The sequence below is a fragment of the Zosterops lateralis genome (assembly GCF_965231275.1).
Source record: "Zosterops lateralis genome assembly, chromosome: 10".
Classification (NCBI taxonomy): Eukaryota; Metazoa; Chordata; class Aves; order Passeriformes; family Zosteropidae; genus Zosterops; species Zosterops lateralis.
This window is the reverse complement of record NC_139770.1, coordinates 9,356,617-9,380,158: the sequence shown is the minus strand read 5'-3', so window position 1 is coordinate 9,380,158 and position 23,542 is coordinate 9,356,617. Positions and strand designations below refer to the sequence as shown.

The 23,542-nt window shown below is 41.9% G+C and overlaps 1 protein-coding gene across 3 annotated transcripts in view; it reads left to right on the top strand.

Annotated features, from left to right (window-relative positions):
- DIS3L2 (DIS3 like 3'-5' exoribonuclease 2) overlaps positions 1-23,542 on the top strand; it is a 181,322-nt gene that overhangs the window by 77,287 nt on the left and 80,493 nt on the right. For all 3 annotated transcript variants that reach the window (XM_083868743.1, XM_083868744.1, XM_083868742.1), the window contains 2 exons: positions 514-687; positions 16,558-16,637. In XM_083868743.1, coding sequence (XP_083724869.1) covers positions 514-687; positions 16,558-16,637 — 254 coding nt within the window. The remainder of the gene's footprint in view (positions 1-513; positions 688-16,557; positions 16,638-23,542) is intronic.

Below are 23,542 nucleotides of genomic sequence, written 5' to 3'. Positions count from 1 at the left end.
AAGGCATTGGTTTGCTCAGGCAGAGATGTGTATCCTTTGGGATGGAGAGCAGTGTGCTGAGCTCCCTGTGGAGCTGTGTGGTATTTGGTGTGAATCTGTTCTTCATTTTTGGTAGTAGAGGTGAGTCACCTTTTTCAGTGGTGAGGAGGGGAGGGAGGCTCTCAAGGCAGCCATGTGTAATGCTAGAGCTGCCTGTGTAGATGGCCATGCTTTTCTTATCCCTGTTGGGTGCATTTTTCTCTAAAATTTGGAACTTTCTTACTTTTGCAAAAACCTAACAATTGAAAACATCTACTTCAAATGAGATACACAAAAATAGCCCAGGGTAGTGCCTAATGAGCAGACACAAGTCATGGTATGGTCTGAATTCCTGCTATGTCCTCTGCCAAAACTCAGGGAGAAGTGAATGGGTAAAGGAGTGTATTTGAGGGCTCAGCAGCCTCTCTGCGGGGACAGTGACAGCATGACAGTAGTAACTATACAGTTTTAAAAAGCATCCTTTTCTTTCTGCAGGCAGTTGTGCAAAAGTCTTGGGCAGGCTGGAGAGATCGAGCCAGAATCAGAAGGCATCCTGACGGAGTATGGTGTGGATTTCTCTGACTTTTCCCCTGAAGTCCTGGAATGTCTTCCCCAGAACCTGCCCTGGGTTATCTCCCCAGGAGAGCTGGCCAAAAGAAGAGATTTAAGGTAACGACAAAAAGCATGGTCTGACACTCCTTGGGTTGGTGCACGGTTGTGCTGTTTTGTTTTGCTTTCGTCACATTTTGTAAAGGCACTGACTTTATTACAGGTACCATGTTATACCTTACTTGTGCTAGAAAGCATAGAAAGAAATTACTTTTAAAAGTACTGACAAGAAGAAGTACTGAAGATCAGTTAGAAGAAGTACTGAAGAAGTACTGAGCATCAGTTACTTGGAGAAGTATTTTGTGAGGCAGAGAGGCATTTTCTCAGAAGAATTATTGAAAATTTGGTGTTCAGCACCTAATCTGAAAGCTTTGTGTTTTTGTCTGGAATGTATTATGCATTTTAGTGATAGTTTTATAGTAGAGATTTTCTGAATGCCTGGCAGATCAATGACCTAGGACATTGTTACTCTGAGACTTAAAACAGATAAAGACTGTCCAGCTACCTCACATTAGCCATCCTAATTAGCCATCTGCATTAGCCTCACATCTCTGCAATGTAGTGATGTTCCCAACCAGCTTTTGGGAACTCCACAGCCTGTTGAGCAGCAGACATTGACATTGCTGGACTACCCAAAACTGGTGGATTTGCTACACTTCTAAATGTCAGATTTTAGAGACATCCTTACTAGAAAGGATTTAAAGACCAAAGAAAAATTATTTGTTTAGAACCTCACTTTGCAATAAAGGATGATGCAGGCAAACAATAAATGTATTATTTAGAAGACATGGCGTGCTCCACTTCCAGCCTTGCTTATGCTGGAGCATCCCAACTCAGTTGGCAGATTCATTGCTGTCTTGTGTAATGCTGAGGCGAAGCAGCCCTAGGAGGCTGATTCCTCTGGACACTGCACTGGTACAAGCACCTGTATATATTCAGCAAGCTCCTCTTCCTCTTCATTTATCTATGTTACTGGCATGGACATTAGCAATTTGAGCAGATAAGCTGATAAACTGCAGCCATTTTTATTTCAAGGCTGAAAATGTATTTGTATCTATACCTGTACTCCAGGTATTACTTTGGACCTAATTCTGCTCTGGAGCCTCCAGCCTCCTTACTGTTTCAGCTTCTGGATTTCCACTGCCATACAGTGGAATAATTCAGCAGAGAATCACACTCCTGATTGACTAATGCTAACACTCAGATAATAGATCTGGACTGCAGGCTTCAGGTAGCATAAAAAAAAAAAAGTAGATACTGAATGTTGCCATTCAGATGTCACTTGAAAGTGCTTATTTTTATATTCTTGACTACAGTTCAGTAGCCTTCTCTGTTTCTTCTGACCGAGTTCTTTTAAGCAAATAAAGAGCTTGACTTGTCTCCAGTCAGACAGTCAGTTTTGGAAATGGATTCCAAGTGCATTTCTTGCTTTTATTGCTGAATTATTACACTGGGACTTATCAAGGTGATAACAGTTCTGTGGTTAAGCTATTTAAATCCCTCTCTGCCCCTTCCTGACCACAGTGCACACTACAAAGTAGATTTCTTTTTGATCCTCTCAAATATAAACATTTAACAGTCAAAATTTTTAAGACAATTATTTGAGCTTAATTTGCTAATCCTTTTAATGTCAACTGCCACACTGCTGACTAACCAGTCTCTGGTCTAAACACATATGGAAATAACATGATACTTCTAGTTATGGAAAATAAAATACAGGTGAGTCTTCCTTGTTGTTTCCTCACAGAAAGGAATTTGACTACCCAGAAAAAAAAAAAGGAGTTTTATTAGTAAATGCAGTGTGAATTGTAGGAAGGTGGTGTCAGGTTGTTGGAGACCTGGCTGGCATCTCTGATGGGTGAGACCAGACCTTGAGACTGTTTTTGGCAAGTCCCAAGGTATCAGCTTTCATATTGTCAGCAACAAGTGTGGTGTGGTCTGCCTTGTCCTACAAAGGGCCAGGATGGCATCCAGGGGAACACACCTGAACCTGGGTGTCTGTTCTGGGTGCACATCTGAGTTATGCCTTGTTTTTCAGGGGATTTCACAAACCTGCCTCTGTGAGTGCCCATCTTGGCTGTAGTTTGTGCATGGTGATCTCTCAGGCTTCCCAGGTTACTGTACAGTAGTCTGAGAGTATGGTATAAATTAACTACAGTGAAATAAAAGCTCATCTTTTGTCCTAAAACAGCCATGTTAACACTTAAAAATAGCTCATCCTAATTCAGTTTACTCATTGCTTGCTTGACTAGAGTAAACACATGTTAGAGTTTAGCTTAAAGTACTTTCACCTCTAGTAAATCCTCTGCAGTTCTGTAACTCAGGGCTGTAAATTTTCTAGTGTCGTGTATAAAAGTTGTGGGATTTGGAGCTGAGACCCAAAATACAAGTCTTGTATTTTTGTGTGTTTTGTCTTCCTGAGATAACTTTTCCTTGTTTCCTTCATCTTGGAAAATGACCCTTTCCTTCTCAAAAGGCAGTTTGTGTGTTCTTCTGACCAGTGTCCGAGTTGTGGTCTGGGAGTCAGAGTGTGGAGTGTGGAGAGAGGGGCTCTGCACCAGAGGTGTTTGTGAGTGTGGTTATAGATGAAAGTGAGACAACGTGTCTCACCAAGCTGCTGAGGCTGGGCAAGAGGGAAAGACATTTTATCCATGCCGTCTTGTAAATACGTTCTTGATCTGCCTGCAAGTCTTTCAGTTTTACAGGAAGCCTGTTCTTGCCATGCATATTCTATTTGGATAGCAACTGTGATCTCACCTACAGAGCCTGTGTAGAATTGCTTCCAAGAGATCTTTTTTTTCCCTCATTTCTCTAGTAATAGCTCACAAAGAAGGGTTTACATAATTTTTTAATATTACTTAAGGCAGAAAAGATCCAAACCTGCTGGATGACTTTGAAATTATTTAGCTGGCTTGACACTCTACTCTGCCACTTTTGCCATGGACATCTGTTTCTCACCTACATGGGTTTATTTATAAAATTAGACAAGTATTTCACAGGCATTCCCAACTTACTTGTTTCTAAAGAGCACCCAAAACTTGTAATGAAAAGCACTAGGCAAGTATTAGGTGTTGGCATTGTATCTTCCAGTTGCATTTTCCAGAGAGCATGAAGGTTCATGAAGTATCAGAATGTGTGTTTGAGGAAACTTTTCTTCCAGAGACTTTAAATATGATAATACAGATAAGACTGGATTGCTCATTTTATTATTCAGGTTGACTGGAATTGGTATTTGTTTCATTAGAAGTTTGACAAGTGTTTGGTTTCTGCTTTTAGGGAAACATTGGAGGATTAATGTCATAGAGACAAATGTTGATGGGTGCAAAGTTTCAACCACTTTCCGGTCTTTTCCAGTGTTACAACATGTAATTTTCATTTCCGTGTTTGCTTTGGGACAAAATATAGCCCCTGAAGAAAAGAGGGGTGAGGGCAAAGAAGGAAATACAAATTTCAAAGGTGGGTGCAGGAGCTGGGGGCAGAGGGAGTAGGAGGCCATTTGAAAAGGTCTAGCCAGGAATCTAAGAAACCCAAAAGCTATTTCTGAGACTCATTCCAAATGTTTCTAATTTCATTCATATCTTTTTGTTTCCTTTACTGCTTAACTGGGACAAGAAAGTAAAGCCAGGAAAGTCCAATCATAGTGGGAAACAAAAACCTAAATATTGGAGAGAGAAAAAAGGCCGTTCTTTGCAAAGCAATTCTGCGTTTTGCTTGTCTCCCATTGTTGGTGTTACTGTGGAAAATGTATAACATCACTTTTTTGGAAAGTGTTAGAACCTGTTCAAGTAGAGATGGTTTATATAGTCTAACATGGAAGAACTAGAGGATATCTATTTCTTTACCATTTGTCTAATAATAAGTGAGCCTGTTGACCTCTGCTGGACTATTACAAATGTGAAACTTGGCACTCAAAATTGCTTGCTCTAAATTTTCCAGTTGCTTTCTCTTTTTTCCATTTGATGTCATCCTGCCAACTAGTGATTTTATTATTATAAACAGGACATTGTATTCACTTTTAAGAAGAAATATGAAGCTGAAGGTAAAATTACAAACTGCAGTTTCTCAGCTGGCAAAATACAAAACAATGAGCTAAAAATACTGAGCAGAGAAAGGGTGTTGTGGTAGGGAACTCTGAAATATCTGCAAGATGGATGTGTTCTGAGGAGCAGAAACTGACTTCAGCTGAGCAGGGCTAAACTCTGAAAAATCATCAGATTGTTCAGTTTGGAAGGCAGCTCTAGAGATCATCTACTCCAACCCCATTGTTCAAAGCAGGGTTAGCTGGAGCAGGCTGCTTTAGGCTGTGCCTATTTGGGGTTTGGATAGCTCCAAAGATGAAGATACCACAACCTCTCTGAAGAACTTGTTCTGGGGTTCAGAAAAATGTTTTTCCTTCAAATAGATTCTCCTGTGTTTTGTGCCCATTGTCTCTTGTCCTGTTGGATACCACTGGAAATTCTCTTACTGTCTTCTTTGCTCCCTATATCAGGTGTATTTTCACATTGAAAAGATCTCCCTGCCTGAGGCTTCTCAAAGCTGAACAGTCCCAGGTCTCTCAGCCTCTCTTTGTAGGTTGGATGCTCTGATTCCTTAATCATCATCAAGGTGCTTCAGCAAACTTGCAGCACTATGTTGATAATCTCCCTGGTACTGTGGAGCCCAGTACTGGACACAGCACTCCAGTTTTGGTCTCACCAGTGCCAAACAGAGGAGAAGGGTTGAAGGAATGCATCCTTTGTCCTTCTGGCAGCACTCCTCCTAGTGCAGCCCATGAGGCTCCTGGCCACCTTTGCTACAGTGACATATTGTTGGTTCATTTTAACTTGTCCATCAGGACATCCTGTTCTGCCAAGCTGCTTTCCAGCTGGTTCTTCCCCAGTCTGTACTGGTGCACAGGGTTATTTCTCCCTATATGCAGGGCTCTGTTTTGCCCCTTGAGCTTCATGAGATTCCCATCAGACAGTTTCTCTGCTGAGGTCCCTGTGAATGGTGGTGTGACTGGCTGTTCCTCCCACAAGGCTGAAAGGGCAGCAGACAGGGGCCAGGCAGGATCCACTGCATTGGCAGGAGACAATTAATGCTCACTTGCTTCCCTTGCAGGGCAGAGTTACTGAACTTTGCTCTTGCAGGCAAATGAATGCAATGAAGCTTTCAGTTAAAATTTGTGTCTTGGTATTTCAGCACAGGACCTCAATTGCAACTGATTCAAGCTGTTGAAAGCAGATTTGTAATTTTGGCTGCCCCTTCTGAAATGTGGCATCCTTCCTTTGGCTGATAAGGGAAGAAGAGCAGAGGTGCTCTGCTGTGTCCCTGTGCCCACTGGGGAGGGAAGCTCTGCAGCACTGTTGGTACCTGCACTGCAGCTCTACTTTCCATTTATTTCTTTCTCAAGGAGTACTACAGCTGGTAATAGGGATTAGCACTGTGTATAGTAAGGGTTTGACAGCGTGGTATTTGCTGTAGATGCCCGAGAAGATTATTGGCGGATAAAATTAGATGTGATGGTAAAAATGGCAGCCTTGAGCTGTGCAAGGGGTGTTGGAGGAAAACAGTCAGCCTCTGAAACAGATGTCTTTCCAAGGCAGGTGGACAACTTTAGTTAGGAATGAGTACAGGGCAGATAAAACATCATTAAACAGCTTGTTTCCTGGAGATTTTCCACTACAAAAAGCCAGTGTTAAGTCGAGCAAGTCTTACTCAGCTATAATAGGATATGTACAAATGCTCTGCTTTCTGATGGAAACTGAGAAATTACTTGTTTAGCAAATGTATAAGCAACATTGCTTCAGAACTGACTGTTATCTTGGAGTGGAGTGGAGACACGAAAAGGGCCAGATTATGATCTCTGCTCTCTCACTGAGCTGTTCTGTGACTGATTAAATGTTCTCCATAGAGAGATACATTGGATTAGATACCTAGGTGACATACAGAGGATTACTTGGTGTTGTCTAAGCATATCAGATCCAGTTTCTCTATAATAGGATTGATTCTAGAATCTGGTGATGGTGACTGTACCTGCTCTGGGTACTTCTGCTCTCCAGGCAGTCTGGGTGACTGTACCATTCTTGGACTTACGAGGAGAGATCATGTTAGGTCCTTTCTCTGCCATTAGCTGAGTAAGTAAAATTCTTGAGTAAATATGCTCAAGGTGCTGTTGACAGTGATGTGATTCAGCTCCTTGCTTCTGGTTGGCTTCTTTTGGTCCTCCTCTCTGTTTTCATAACATTTTCTACTACAGTATAGCTACAGCAATTATGGTGACCCTGCTTTGAACAAAATGATGCATGCGCTCTCAGATGCTGCTACCAGTGCCTGGTATACATAGACACAGGGCAACTTCACCTTTTTCCTTACAGGAAGGTGCATGTGGTTATTGGAAGTGCAGCTTCAGGCAGAATTGGTGGTGTGTGGTTGGATAGGATTTTTGCTTTCTGATCTTCTTGTAGGCCATCACACCTAGTCTTGCTTTGATAGAAATCTGTTTTGTTGGGGAAGACAGTAATAACTTTTGCACCTAGGTTGTTATACATTTGTCGCCTCTAATTTTCTTGCTTTCAAGTGTTTGAATCTTTGCAGCCTGGTTCTCACCCTGCTTTGTGTAAACTATATGTATTTTTAGAATTTATCTTGTGTTTTGCATAGTTGTTCTCTGAGAGGAGAACTTGACTGATGGTCACAGTGACCAATAGAGTCAGGAGGTTGTAACCTCCTTGGGCCAATCCCGGCCTTCTGTAAAAAGTGTATATAAGTAATGGAGTCAGAAAAATAAAGAGCTTTCCATGTTTAACCCTGCTGCTGCCTGCTTGTCCTCTGTGAGGGTCCACACCCACATCGCAACGTGTGACTCCTCTAAGTGAGAGGTGACATACATTCAGTCTTGTTCTTGCCTGGATACTTATTTTATGGAGAGAAGTGGAGGGAATAACTCCAAGAGGAGATGAGGATAAAATCTTAAGTGTGACAGTGTCTCTGTTTCTTACTGGATTGTACTGGATCACAAGGTGAGGTTTTGATGAGCAGAGGAAAGTGCTATATCCTCTCATGTTTGTATATGTTAAGTACTGCCTCTTTACCTTTACCTGATATCACAGTGCTTTGCTGGTGCCCTGCTCCCACTATGGGTCAGATAGCACAGGGTGGACAGGAGATGAAGTGTCCAAGTCCTGGTGTCAACCCAAGTATCTGTCTCTGGTGCTGTAGCTGAAGAAACCCAGAACTACTGCAGTCGGTGAGGTGGGATATCCCTGCTGTGGTATTTCAGAGCTGATCAGTAGGATAGGCTGGTCATTACAAGGAACAATATTTTCCTTGTGGTTCCACTCTGATGGAGTGATCTGAAGCATGCTGTCCATCTATCTCACTTTTTGGGTGATTGGATCTTTGTTATCAGGTTATTCTCAGATCACTCCATAAAAAACCCAAACAACCCATAAACCATAATATAGATGGCCCAAATGCAAATGTATGAGGCAGAGCTGTCCTGGAGATAATCACAGCATGGATTAGAAGTGGGACAGTCTGGAAAAGACTAGCAAAAATATTCTGGGAGATAAGGGATTGATTTACAAGGAAGGATTAACTGTTCAATGTGTATCTGCCAACACTAAACTAGAAGTTTGTGAAAGATATAGTAGTTGATAGTTAAAAATATGTGGACCAAAGTGAAAAAAAATGAGAATCATTTATGATGGCAGGAGGATAAGAAGGGGTGTTATGAGGACAAGTAAGGTAAAACAAAGAGGAAACCTTTCCTGTCCAACCCAAAATAGACTGTAGTGTAGACTGCTAAAGAAAGGGCTGGAAACTCCATCATTAAAGATGCTTGATACCACACAGGAGAAAGTCCTTGCAGATGTATTGTTATGAGCAGCCTGGCTCTCACCTGTGGGGGCCGGATGACCTAATGTCTCTTCCATTTCTAGCCCTGTGCATCTATGATTAAAGTAGTTTATATAATGCAAGTGCATTTTCAATTACACTTTGCTTTCTTGCGTGGGATAGTGGTGGTGGTGCAGAGAACTCATTATATTTGTGGCACAATTACAGCATGACTTGTAGGAAATACTGCTGGTACTTGGCCTCCCAGAGACTCGGATCTCATTTATAAATATATGTTGGGTTTTTTAAGCCATATAGGTATAAGACTGCAGTGCTATTTTTTTTCTGTCTTCCCCCTTACTTGGAGGCCATAAATATAGAGGAAATAATAGAAGGATAAATAGAGGGAATAATTGATTCTGGTTCAGCAATCCAGTGAGCAGTTCCTGGTGAAAATGTAAAAGTTTATTGTAGTAGATGTGTAATACACCAGGAGTCATTGTCAGCTGCTCTCTTGGACTGAGGTCTGTTTTCTGAACCAGGACAGGACATTAGCTAAAACATAAACACAGACAAATTAAAAGGAGTAGTGCTGGTTTGAAGTTGGGCTTTCAATGCATTTTGTGCTCTGCTGGATTTTTTGGGGGTTTGTAATGCTCAGTGTTTGGAGGGATTAGTCTTTGCTTCCAATTATTTTATAATTTTAGTTCATTTTGAAATTTATGCACCATGCCAAAAGAGTTTTGTGATGTGTCAAGTATCTTTGTCAGTCTGTTACAGGGCATTCAGAATGCCATCAGAGATTTGTCAGGGTACTTCTCTTGCAGACATATTTTTAAAATATATTCCTTTTAAGAGGCTGTCTTGGAAGCAGCCACTCTTGGGTTTTAACTAAAATCTGCCAGCATCAAGTGTGACAAATGTGGTAGACACTACAAGTAATAAATGTCTTTAGGACTGAGATATTGAAGTCTAAAATGCTCAGGCACTGATTGGTCTCTGAAATTTCTCTTGGAGAAAGGGCACTTCATCCTGGTTTGAGTGATGAATATTGGCAGAATTGGTCCAGTGCTTATTGGCACTTTGTAACAAACCTGCCCGACCCAACACTGTGGTCGAGCTGGGTTTACTTGTGATTGAAGAACAAGATTGATTTTTGTGGTTGCCATAACAATTGGATTGTTGTGTGAAAAAATGTTAGTAGCATTCACTTGAGTGAGTTGACATCTCTAGGATGCCTGTTCTCAAATTAAAACAACTGTTTCCAGCTCTGAGAAATGGTGTCAGCTTAGCTTTTGCAAGATGGTGCTCAGCAGGGTCTTAGAAATGACCTGAAGAACTTAAAGAGTCTAAAAGTGCCTTTGCTATGCTTAATTTTAAAACGCCAGCTTTGAGTTGGAGTTAATAAGGGTAAACCAGGAAGCTGAGCTTTCACTCCCACCAGGCTATTGTATGTATTCACAAAGTGGAGAGAACAGGACAATCTCAGGAGTCCCTAGAAGAATGTAAATGCACTGCAAGTGTCTAGACATGCAGTCACTCGTACTGTAAATGTCTTAGCACTGACATACTCAAGTTTAAAGAAGGCTTGCGCTGCCGAAACTTTAATAAACAATGGTAATTCCTGTCTCACCTCCAGCTGAAGCAGTCTGGACTTTGGAAATGGGCTGATGCTTCAGCAAAAGAATCAGCTTGGTGCTTCAGGAGCCTTTGGATGACTGGAGGGACTGTGGGCCATGACAGCTGAGCCTGGGGCAGGGCAGGATGTCAGTGTGTTGCCACTGAGCTGGTTGGTTGAGTCTTGAATTCACAGAGAGTAGGTTTCAGCCACCTTCAGGCTTCTGGTGTGTTCGTTCTTTTTTGTAATTGTTTTGGATGTGTTGGTCTTTGTAAATGTCTAGTGAACAGGAGATTGCTTTGGTCTGAAAATTGCCTGTGGGAGGGGAGTTAGAATGGGGAGGTAAATAAGGTAATTAAGTTCAGGTGCCTTAATTCTATCAGCTTCCTGAGACAGGGAAGTGGAGAGGGAGGTGCTGATCTCTTTCCTCTGGTGATAGGACAAGTGTGAATGGTTTAAAGGTGCACCAGGGAAAGTTTAGACTGGATATTAGGAAGTTTTCTTTACCAAGAACATGGTGAAACACTGTAAGAGGTCTCCCAGAGAGGTAGTCAATGCCCTAACCCTGTCAGTGTTTTAAGAGGCATTTGGACAACACCCTTAACTACAACATGCTTTAATTTGGTCAGCCCTAAATTGGTCAGGCAGTTGGACCAGTTGATTGTTGTTGGTCCCTTCCAACTGAAATAGTTCTGTTCGATTCCACTTCATTCACTTCCATTTCTTTCTTTCCATTTCATTCCAGCCCATGTGTCTGGGTTTCTTGTTGGAAGACTTGCAGTGGTTCCCTGCTCAGTGCCTTCCTTAGGTGCTTTGATTTTCTTGAAAGAATCTCTCTGTTTTTCTCTCATGAGACTTGGCAGTCTAAACTCTGCCCACAGCCTCGTTCCTGAGCAGTCCAAGTTCAGACAAATGCCAAAGCTGGGGCTTCAGCCCAAGTGGCTTGAGATGGTGGTGGCTGCTGCCAGGACCAGGAGTGGTGATCTGTATCACATAGGAGCATGGACATGGTTTGGCTGCCAGCTGACTTGTGCTTGTGTTGCCTGGGGTGAAATTGCTCCATCCTCTGCTTTGCCTGGTCCCTGAACAGCTGGGTCATACTTTGCATCTTTAGGCCTCTGCCTGCCATGAAAGGTTATACCAGTTGTTAAGGACAATGTCTTGCTTCATGAAGGGTTTTCTGATCCTCTAGTGGGTACGTGCAGTTCTCTGGGCTGGTATTTCATGTTGTTGGCATTTATTAGTGGTGAAAATCTGGGCTCCACGTCTTCACTGGTCAGCTGACTCATCTATGTGCTGCTGCTTGAGAAGATCATTCAGTTATACAGGAGGATCTGTAGGGTGCTGCTTTGTCTACTGTGTACAAAACTGGCACTTTTCTCCAAGCAGCAAGAAAATTGCACTATTAACACCCAAGCTTTGCCCAGCTGGGTGGTCATGCCAGAAACCTTGCCTCTAATACAGCCTGAGCCCATGGCTTACCATTGCAGTGCTTTATCCTGATGCAGGTAGTCTCTCTCTTGAGTAAAGAGTGAGCCCTGACCACTGGAATTTGTAATCTCCTGATGTCGTAAGTGTTCATATTTTATGGTTAAACTAAGTGATAGGCTTAATTCTGAACAGTTTAACTGGCAAAAATGAATATATTGTACCAATCTTTGAAGCACCATCTGTGCAGTGTTTTCTCTGCTGATTCTTGTGAATACCTTAGCATAGATGTATACATAGATGTATGTATTTGCACAAAGTAAAACAAACTGCTGTTGCAGTCCTGTGATCTGTGAACATTTTAATTACCATGACGGTAATTCCAGCACACCAACAAGCTACTTATCTTACCTCTACTGCTGCACTAGCCATTTATTTTAGGTCCTGTTAAAGGTAAAAAGACTAACTGCTCTGCAGACATGCTTGTCTGCTTTAATTAGTCTTCCTGAAGCTGCGCAAAGAGCACTGCACTTAATTAGCTTTCCTTAAATTAGGATTGATATACCAGCCTGTATAGGTTGACACTGTCATTACTGTCTAATAAACTAAGTGCTCTGTTCTGTAATTTTTTCCCCCAGGTGTTTGATTTGTAAGATGCCAGACAGAGCCAGCTTTAGCAGGGCCCTTGTCACTGCCTTGGGGCTAGAGGTGGCTTGGCCAGTGCTGCTGGGGGCTGGCAGGGTCTGGGCAGTCTGGGTGGCTCCTGCTTTCCTGACTGTTGTGTGCAGGTCCACCATGGTCAGTTGTGAGTAGTTCCCCTGATCCTCCCAAAGGCTTGCAGGCATCGCCTTGCTCTGGTGCTTGAAACCTCTGAAACAAGGAGGAGGGAGGAAAGATTTAGTTCTTCTGTTGGCAGAAACTTCATGCCAGAGCAAATTCACCTCTGCAAACCTGCATTAGACATCTGTTTTACATGAAGATGGTCATGTAAAAAGAGGAAGTTTCCACACTGTAATGTTTTGTGGTTTTTTGACCAGTGCTGGGGGATTCTTAAAGGCACATATTTATCTCCAGTCCTTTCCAGCATGAAGACCAGAAAACATCTTAACTCTGTGTGTCTCTATCTCTTAAACCATTTTCTTCTAACCAAATTGTGTGTATGTTGGAACAAGTGGACTTAGATAATCTCATTACTTTTACAAAGTATGTTTTGACAATTTGAAATGTATAAACCAGGTTTTTATTAGGTGTGATGACAATGGGAGATGCTTCCTTTGAGGCCCTGAAAGAAGGGAGAGAGGGGGGATGATCAAGCTCCTTAACCCACAAAGTCACCTTGGTGGCCCTCCAGAAGCTGGAGACACTGCCAATTTGTATATACCTGTAGTCAGTCAGTGCAAATGTGTGTGCATGTAGGTGTGGATTTAAGTAACATCTTCCTCAGCAGGTGAATGAAACATTCTGTCCCTTGTGGTTTAATGAAACATCTCGCTGCAGGCTGGTCTTGTTACTGGTTACAGTCAGAAATGTGGTCTGGTCTCTCTGAGATCTCTCGTGCCACAGCCTTTGGGGTATTGCACAGCCAGCCAGTATGGTCAGGGGAGGAATTTGAGTAGCCCCTTCCTCTTCACAGGGCAGACTTGCCACATAGTTGGGAGCAGTACTGTTTCTTCACCCAGATGGTTTTTGTCAGCTGCCTCCAGGGTCCTCCCTGGGGTGTGTGCAGGGCTGGCTGGTGTAGGTGCCAAGGGAGGGGATGATTTGCAGAGCAGCAGGCAAGCTATGCTGCCCACACCCAGCCCTTCCTACCCTTGCTTCCACTGCATTGCCTGATTCTCTAGAATGAGACACAGCTCTCTGTGGATCTTGGAGATAAAAGTGATACCACTGGACCTGGAGGAAAAGCAGGAGGAGATAGCTGAGAACATGAGACCATACCCTGGAACAGCACATGTGCAGGGCACTGCACTCAGGCTCAGAGCTGTAGTCCCATCATTCCATGGATCCCACATGCCAGCCCTTGTTCCTGTGGCCATCTGAAAATTCTTCAGTAATAAAAACTGAAAACCAGAAATATAATTAATCACACTTAATAATGTTGTTACTGGTGAGCCAAATTCACTCAAAAAAATTCATCTAGGTGTAGGCCTGTGTGCCAGAATCATCTTACTGCTGTGGATTTGGAGCTCTGCTTTGAGGTTGGCTTTTCTTGTCCCATTGACTACCTGGCCATCAGCTCTGCAACACTTCTGCAGTATCCTTATGCCAAGGAGCATCATACCTTGTTTTACTTGCTCAATGACTTTCTTACCTCACCTTGCAGTCTGTGCCCAGAATAAACTGCCCGTGACAAGCTACAAGTCCAAGTCCTTTGAATAGTTCTAAAGGAGAAACAGATCTGAGCCTGGTGGTTAAAACATAGCCAAGCTGGTGAGAAATGCTAAATCAGAATTTGGACCTCACTTCCACTTTGCATCTGTGATTTTATGGATCTCAGATGGCTGTGAGCTGTGTCTGTGCTGGCCATTCCTGTGCTGAGAGACAGCTCAGAGGCAGCCAGCAGGTCCCCAAGGGCAGCAGGCTGAGCACAAAGGGAGACTGGGGCTGCCCCACCAGACTTACAGGTTTGGACTCTGAACTGGGACCACCACTGGCCTCTGCAGTAGACTTGACTGACCACATACATCTCAGCTAAATATCCTATTGGTTGCTACCATTGTATAAATGTGGTAAAATATTTGACACCCCTGTTTTTCTGCTCAGTTCTATTTAGGGCAGAGTGCAAATATGTACTTTGTTGAAACCAATCTGCTAATTTTTTTAACTGCCTGGAGCTACAATTCACAATGGGTGGCAGGTGCTTGTGGTAGCAGGCCTTGAACATCTGGGAGAAGCTCTGTATTCCCCTGACACAGGAACCTACATTCTCTTTGAAGCAGCTCTTAACTTTTTTCTTGCTCACTTGCTAGGTAAAACAAACCATTTGTGTCCATTCGATTGACTCTTTTAAATGAAATAACGTAGAGATTTATTGGATGTGTCTGGGGAGGGTACTTTATGTACCCTGTGCATTAGTGGAGCCTGGTGTAAATACAAGCAGGCTGCACATGTGTGTGTCCCCATACTGTTCATAGTATAGGAGTGTCTATCTGCATATGCACAGTTCCCCAAAGAGAGGTGCTCGGTGCCTTGGAGTGGTGGTATCCTGAAATTCCATCCTTAGGGGGAACTTTAAGGAATATATATTTATGGAAGTAAGGTTGTTTGCAAGCCTTTAAAAATTGGTTGATTTTTAGTGCTGGCACCAACAGATCAAAGTCCCGGTGTAGTTGAAAGATTTTATATCTTTTAGTGTCACAGTCTCTTAATATGTTTAGATGCATGCAAAGGATCAGAAACTAATGTGTATCTGGGGATTAAGGCAGCTTTGCTATCCAATTTGAAAGCCAGCATATTCCAAAAGTCTCAGAAGGCAGTGAAGTGTTTTACTGATTTTTATGTATTTGAAAATCTCCATTTAGTGTGCCTGGTGGAATTACATAAATAGATGCTCCCAGCTGTCTGACACCAGCAGATACCACCCAGAGCATTTCAGTATGGAAGTGGTAGGTTTGCAAAGTTGGGGACACTTCTCTCACTGAGATAGCACCCATACAAAAAGACTAATACTTTCTAATGCCATTTACACTTGCTCCTTTAAGAATTCGCTGTAATTTTCTCCTCCCACCTCTCCTACCCCAGTAGTAATACCAGTGATTATGCTGTAAGAAAAATAGTGCATGTTTGCATTATACATCTCTAGAAGGGAGTTGCCATCATGATATGAGTCTTTCTGTGGCAGAGAGAAAAGAAGAAAAGCAGTGATCTGATCTCTTCTGCGGCAGCCTCAGCCTGTACCATTGTGCTTGGAGATCTTTTAACTAGGGAGGGGCTGAACTTACTCTAAAAGTTAAGATAAAAGCAAAATAAACCAGCAACCCCATTGCTGTACTGACCTCATTGCTCTTCAGCTCTGGTCCCACATTCCTCACAGTACTTGGGAGAACTCTGCTGTAGTCCAGAGGTCTGGGAAAGAAGTTGTTGTAGGACAGCCTGGGATGAAGGGAGGCCCTGAAGCAGAAGTTTAGGAAGTTTTATTGAATATTTTAAATTTTGCATCTCACTGGTGCTAGGCTCTGCTCTATTAAATGTGATGGTTTCTGAGTCAGATGCTTTATTTGTCTCATCTGTGTGGCCCTAGACCTGTGGTCCAGCTTGGTGTGTTCCCAGTGTTCCTGCCACCCACTGCTACAGGACATACACATGTGAGCCTTCCAGGGCAGGGCTGCAAATTCCAGGTGCCACCTGGTACAGCACATAGAAAAGGATGTTCCGCTTTTCCTGAGCACCAACTTGATTTGTAAGGTCTAATTAGCTGATTCGGAGCTTGCCTTTTCTGTAACTTTTGCATTTTTTCCTACTGAACCTGCTTTTCCCTTTGCTCCATAATTGGCAGTGTAGGTTTTATAACGTCCTGCATGTCCTGGGTATCTTTACTGGGACCAAAACTCTCACTCAGTTTTGTCACATTCAACTTGGTTTGTATGTGTTTCAGTGCCTCTGCTCTGTGCTAGCTGTGCTCGTGGAGTGTCAGATGGTGTGACATCTATTCTTTGGCATGGGCATGAGGGTTATTTGTGTTCCATTTAGCTTTGCAATTAGGAACAATCTATTTTTACTCTAGCTGCAAGGCATCTAGACTTTTTCCTGCTTGTTTCTTTGGAGTGAACTTGATGGGCTAAGCTGTTTAGTTTTTGTGAGGGAATATCTGTAATGAAATGAAAGCTACTAAAGACCAAGCAGTTAAACCAAAAAGAAAAATGAAAAAATACCCAAGGAGAGTCACTTGTCTAAACCGTTTGTTTAAAAATAGATTAGATTTAGAATTCAAATTAGATTGGAAGATGTTTCAGCAGTCTTCTGAAAACATGGTTGTTGTTGTCTGGATGTCTCTGATGGGCTCTGTGTTTTGATACCTTCTTGATGACTGGGAGATAAATTTTCCTTTTCTTTTTTTCTTTGGATAGGAAAGAATGCATTTTCACCATCGACCCATCAACTGCCAGAGATCTTGATGATGCTTTGTCCTGTAAACAACTCCCTGACGGTATGAGATATATTTTACAAAATGCTTCTAGTGTTTGTATTCATCTGTTGACACACTTGTATCTATAATTTGTCCTGAAGTATTCTTTGCCAAATATCACTAGAGTAATAAACTAGTTCTTTTCCTGTTGTTTTAATTGCTTGTTTTTAGAAATCTTGGAGCAGACGTCTTCAAGCTGCACTCAGTCTTGGTGTTAGAAAATGCAGAGCCACAGTGTTTTGCATAATCAGAGCTGTAATTTGATTTGAGCAGATCTCAGCTGTCTCCTGGCATTATGGGAGTTACAGCTGAAAAGCTAATACACTGTTCCTGCAGACTCAAGTCGAGTGGAACTTTGACCTTGTGTACGCAGTCCGTGGGTAAAGGAATCCAGTTTTTTGAAGGTCACTGGCTGAATTGTTTCTTGGTGTTTATGTGGGAATTGTCAGATGAGCACAGTGTGCCTTATAAGTTGTGTTTTTCTTCTCATTGCCTTTTGAGCTTTCTCTTCTGCCTTATTTGTACTTTTACTATGCCGTAAGCCAACAGAACAGAAAGTAAAGCTCCAGAAGCCAATTCTTGATGATTATGACCAAAGGAACTTCTCTCTTGTAAGCTTGCTTTGCCATCCAAACTTGGCTCATTTAGTTTGATAAGATCCAGTAACAGGCTCGGTTAGAAATATTGCATGATTAGATTAGCCTATCCACCCCTAATAATGAAGATAAAGGTGGGGTTGGGTTTTTTTTGTGTGTGTGGGTTTAGTTTTTCTTGCTCTTGCTTATCATCACAATATGATGACATCCAAGACAATTTCCATTTTTTAAGGTTGATTTCATACTGTGCAATGTGGCCAATGAATTGTAATATCATTTAGATCCAAATACAGAGTACTGTAACAGTGCTATAAAACAGATAAAAAAAGCAGAGATGAAAGACAATTTGAGGCCAATAAAACTAATTGTATTGTACAATAGCAGTTTTGAGGCAAGATTAAGGAAAAATTGCCATTCTTTTTCACAGAAAATTGAAAGAGTCTTTTCGAGGGATCCTGAGCTGAGGTCTGTTCTCCCTCTTTCCACTTTGTCATGTGAATCCCTGTAGGTTTATGGCAGCATTGTGGTCCCACAGGTCCTCAGACCTAAAGTGTTGAAACTCTGGCTTCTGAGCATTTACCATTCATGTATGTGTGGGTTTTAGATACTGCAGGAACCATTCACTGAGCAGGTTTGTGGTGCATACATCTGTATTGGTTCTCTTATCTGTTTGGAGAAAGTCTTCAAAGAAAGTATCAGTGTGAAGAAGATTTCTTCACTGCCAGAAAGCCTGCAAAGCCATTGCAGGGCTTGTGGGTATATGTAGTGATGAGAGATGTGCCTACCTTTGAAGTCTGTCTTGTCTTTCCAATTTGAGCAGAGGAGAAAAGAGGCAGGCAAGTGAATGCACTCACTGGTGGCTGTTCCATCCCAAAAGTCTTTGGTGACCCCCATGGATCATTTTCCATGAACCATTAGCTGGGAGCCTGCTCACAGCAGCCCTTTATGTGCCAGATCTTTGCCTTTTGGCTGGAGCCATGTGTCCTTCCATGGACTCATCTCACCCTGTTCTCCTCTCAATGAGAAGATGCTCTGAGCTGGAGCCTTCTTTAAGAGTGACCTTATCTGTGCCCGTCCTGGGCATCATGTGCTCAACCTCTCCTTTCAGCCTATGACCTGCTGGGAGAGTGCCCACACTCCATCACCACCTCAGCTTTTGGCTAAAGAAATTGAAATGCAGTTGGAAAGGCCAGTTTTGATGCTGGTGAATCCCAGGGACCAGGTTTACTCAATTGTAACGTTATTTTGCAAGCCTCCTATAGGGGATATCTGTTTCACATGCAGTTGGCAATATAAGATGTATTTTGTGCCCATTTCTAAGGTGTCACCTTAGAGATGCAGCTGCAGAGCCTGTCCAGGAGACCAGGTGTGTTGGATCCTCAGCCAGGGTTTGAGCATCACATAGTCTCTGTTCCTAGCAGGAAGAAGTAACAGAAATGTATGTAGTCATATTATTGACACACACTCTTCGTTGCAGTCCTTATTTTGCATCCTGATGGGGCATTTAGAGATAGTTCATTCCATCAGCCTGTTCCTGCCTGGGACTGGGCTCTGTCTAGCTGGGGACATGCTTCCCCTCAGTTTCTGGCACAGGGGACTTGAGCCCACAGACCTGCAGCTGGCAGAAGACACCCAGATCCCTCTCGTATCACAAGTTCCTGGGACATTTTCTTGCATGCAAATTTAATCTCTCTGGGCTTGTTACTTTTTTGTCTTGGTGTGAAATGAGCATCTTGCTCAGTGATTTTCAGTCTGTGGTCCACTGGCCCCTGGCACTATGTAGGGTACTGCTACAAGCCCATGAAATGTGGCTGGTGAAAGCAGGGCTCCATCAGCATGTGTAAAATTTTCTAAGATATCTGCATTTTGACTTAAAATTTTTTCAGGAATTTCCTGACTTAGATCCAAAACCAGTGCTGGGAGTCCTTTGGGGTCACTTCTTTGTGTTCACTTGCTTGCAAAGCTGTGGATGTTCCCAGCTCCTTGGTGTTTAGGAAAGCCCCTGTGGGGACCTCAATCTTGTGCTTAGTAGAGCCTTTTGACATGTTTTGGAGGTACCCTGTGAACTTTTGGCTCTAAAAGTTGCTATGATAGCTGCAATTATTATGACAAAGAGTTGTTTTAAAAGTTAAGAGCGTGTCCAGGTCTGGCAAGGCTGAATCTCTCATGAGGGCAAAGTTGTGTTAAGAGTTAACACAGCTTTTATTCCAAATGTAAACGTGGTTACAAGAAATTATTATTTTTTCCATCTCTGTTGCCCATATGTAAAACACTTTAAAAAACCTCACCAAAAAAATCCTAACATGAGCAAACCACATATCTTGGCATCCTCATGATGTCAGGATATCTCCAAAAATCAACAGAGAATGCAGAACCCAATTCAGAATTCTCTGTTTGTGTATAGCACACTGTATTTCTACAAAAAAACTGCATTCACTGCCCACACTTCTTCTATCAGACAGCTAAATCTGGGCATTTCAGAAGATTTTTGAGAATTAAATTGTCTTCCAGCATTCATTGCTAATTTATTCAAGACTGTGGCAGTTTCTTTGCCTTGAAGGATCTTAGGCAGCAAGCAGAGAGATAAGGAGCTGTCTTTGCACCCTTGTGGAGTTTGAGGCCTTCTCAGTGTGACCCTTTTCAGACCTGGTCAACACATGGAGGACTCACCTGTGCTACAACCTCTGATTGTAAAAGATGGAAAGGAAATTTTTTACTAAAGTAGTTCACAAGTCTGTCATGAAGAACTACCCAGTAGCAGAGTGTCACTAGCAAAGGAAGCATGGGATGACTGTGGGAAGATCTGTATTTTTAATGGAGCTCACAGTAGGATGTTGCAGCAGTTGGAAGTGTTTCCAGGGATGTATGTTTTAAGTGGGCCAGTCTGGTTTTGAGAGGATTTTGTATTGGAGTCTGTTTTTGATTAACGGCCGTGCTCCTCGTTATTGTTTAATGATAGCAGTAGGGAGGTGAGCTTGCTGTTCACATTTGTGAGTGTATATTTTAAAAGAGATCAGCTCCAATAAAGAAGGAAAATAGGGTTATTTATGTAACAGCTGCAGAAATATGAACAAACTGTACTCCATTTAGATGATTTAGCACAACCTTGGAGTAAAAGATGGCTCTGGCCTGCACCTAGTTTCTACAGCCTTTGTAGAGCTTTCAGGGTAGCTTGAGGTTTTAAACAAGTTCATTTCAGTCAATGCTCTTTTGTGATCCTTTCTGCACGTCTTCTAGCAAATTGCTGCAGCCAGGAAGGCACAGCAGAACCATTCTCAGGCCATACAGATGTCACAGAAAACAGCTGTACTATTTTCAAGCCTGAGTATTTTCACCCAGGGTGCAGAGGTTTAAAGATTTATTCTGATCTCAGCATGGCAGGTGACCTGTGTGTCCCAGTGACACCAGGCATGTTTCTCACACTTTCCAAACCTCTTCTGGGAATTATCTGCTAGTGGTGCTTGTATTTCTGGTAATGTACACTACTGATGCAGTCGTGTTTGAAGGCTGCTTACTGGTATGAGTAGAAATGGAATTTGGCACATTTCAAGGGAGACAGTTCCTTCTATTGAAAGGTCAGTCCATGATGGGAAAAGATGCAGCAGAAAATATGGGGAAATACTTCTGAGAGGTTGATTTTAATGCTGATCTTAAAGCAGTGCTTTGGACCGTACTGACACATATTTTATTTGGATATTAATAACTAACATGGTTCTCACTTGTGTTTTTCCTTCATTCCTGTATTCTTACAGTCTTTTACAAAGTAATTCAAATTTAAGTAATTTACATCTTTTTTAGGAGGAATTGTGGTACTGCAGAATAGGAATATATTCTACAGACTGTTTGCCCTGGTTTCCACGTCCTTAGTGACACTGGTTGTCTGCATTTTGGAGTGAGGCCATAAATAGATACAATCATTGATTCTTCCCAGTGTTTGCCCAATGACCTAAACAAATGAGGCTTCTGCAGTGTGCAGCCCCCTGTTTTTTTCTGTTTCCCTTAAATCCATTCAATCTGTTGGTGAACTTAAATCAAATGTACCTAAGGGAAATGGGATAAAAAATCAAACACACTATGTTTCTATGAGTGTCATAAAAATGGAGTATAAGCAAAGAAGAGAACTTCTCTTTGTGACCTGAATCTGGGAAGAGTGCAGCATGACCTTTCTGCTTAGCACAAAGTTCCTTGTGAGCTGCAGTTTTTGGGAACGAATCTGCAGAGACTGAGACTTAGATCTCTGTTTAAGGAGGCTATTTCACACGTTTTGGTAAAGCCAACTAATGTTTTGCCAAATGAACATAAAATTGTTCATTGCAGGCCTCCAGGCTCTGGTGCTGCTTTTTCTTAGATCTGGACAGCTTAGTAGACATCCTCTGGTGTGTGAGCTCCAGAGTCTTGTGCTTGAAAAACACCTGTAGAGCCCTGGTAGTCCCAAGATATTCTCTACCATCTCATGTGACCACCTGGTCTTTCTCTCCTTTGACTCGAAGTCTTTCCTGGTGTAGTTTGCAAACACTTAGGATGTTTTTATTTTGAAAAGTTCTGTGCACTTATATTTTGCTTTTTAAGATGTAAATATTCCCTCTTCTATTCAGCTTTGTCTCCCTGGCCACTTAAGGACTGCAGGGTGAAATTTGCTCTAGCAAAACCTGGTACAGTACTCTTCAGCAAATCCCTTTGGTCCCTGCAGGACAGAGTACCAGGAGAATTTGTAGCTGGAGTCTTGCTGTGCAGACTTGCTTAAGATAAATGCTGAAGAACAAGCTAGTCTTGGATCAAAAATTACTTTTGAAATGAGTATGGACTTATTTATCAAAAATAATTTATGAAATTACTATGCTTCCTTCTTTGTAAGCTATTTAAGATGAACAGACACCAGACCTGCAGAGAAAATGACAGAAACACATTGACATATGAGTCAAATGTCAAATGATCATAAACTGCAATTTGCTTAGATTTATTTCAGGAGTCAAATATGGGAAAAATAAGATCTACAAGGAGTGGTATTGTGTGTAACATTTGGTCAAATTTTATTTTAGTATCAGACAAAATTAGCTCATCTCTTCTGTTACCTGCTGGTTAATCTGGGGACGTTTTGTTGTGTCACTAGGAGAGTGAAAAACACATATTGCAGTGATTAGAAAGAGGTACATATTCTTTCTTCCTATTGAGGGGCTTATGGTTCCAGATTCATTTAAATATGCAAAGTCCTCCGGGATCTCTGGCAAATCCAGATCCCTGCTGTGCCCCACAGTGCACTCCTGTGTAATTCTGGAACTGCAGTGGGTACAGTATATTTTGTCTCTTATTTTCAGGTAACATGGGGTTGTGTGTGGAAACACACATCACTTCCAATTTCCAAGTGCAAGGTTGAATGGAATCATAGGGCTGGATTGAGTCAGCTTTTCTTCACCAAACATCTCTCTTGAAATCGCTGGGACAACCTGATGATGTGGGGCTCCCCTCAGTTCCACTAGGAATAGGGCAGGTTTCTCCAAACTGCTGGTGGCTGAAAGAGAAACAGACTGAGCTAAATCCCCAGACAAGTGCATTAAACTGGATGTTAAGGTATTGGGCTGATTAAAGAAGTTTGGATTTAGCTGGAACATTGATTACTAGAACATAATTTGTTAAAACAGTTTTCCATATATTTGAAAGCTGCTTATGAGAAGGCTGATTAAAAGCTTGGTTAAGCAAAATTGGGTGGGGTTTGTGATTAGTAATCCATATTTATTGTGCTGGATTTTTATGTCAGGTATAAATATTTTATAAATATTTCATCCTTATCCCAAAAGTTGTTTGGTTTTTTGTTGTTGTTGTTGTTGTTGGTTTTTTTTGGGTGGTTTTTTTTTTTTTTTTTTTTTTTTTTTTTTTTTTTTTTATGGTATGCAAAGAAAGCCGTTTGGCAAATAGACATGGGATTAAAACAAAATAAAAGGTATATTGTGTGAGAAGGACTAAGGTAGCAAAGACTATGGCTGCAGAACATGCAAACAGATGTGCAAATACCAGTAGAATTACTCATAAAAGTGAGCTTACTTTTCTGTAGGGAGGAGAGATGCTCTGGGCAAAGTTGCCTTCCGGATCATTTCAGTTTATGAATTCAGGACCTGGGACAATTCCCCAAAGATTTAGAGGTGCAAGATTTTGTTCCTGGTGGATCTCACTGATATTTACGGATACAAACTTAAAAAAAAGAGTGTATCTGATGGTGTATTGAAGGAAAAAAAAAAGAAAAAAAGAAAATGCCTTTAAGTAGCTGAATAATGGAAAGATCCAGAAATTCTTGTCCAGACAGATCTAGAAGCACTTTGCACAGGACTTCGACTC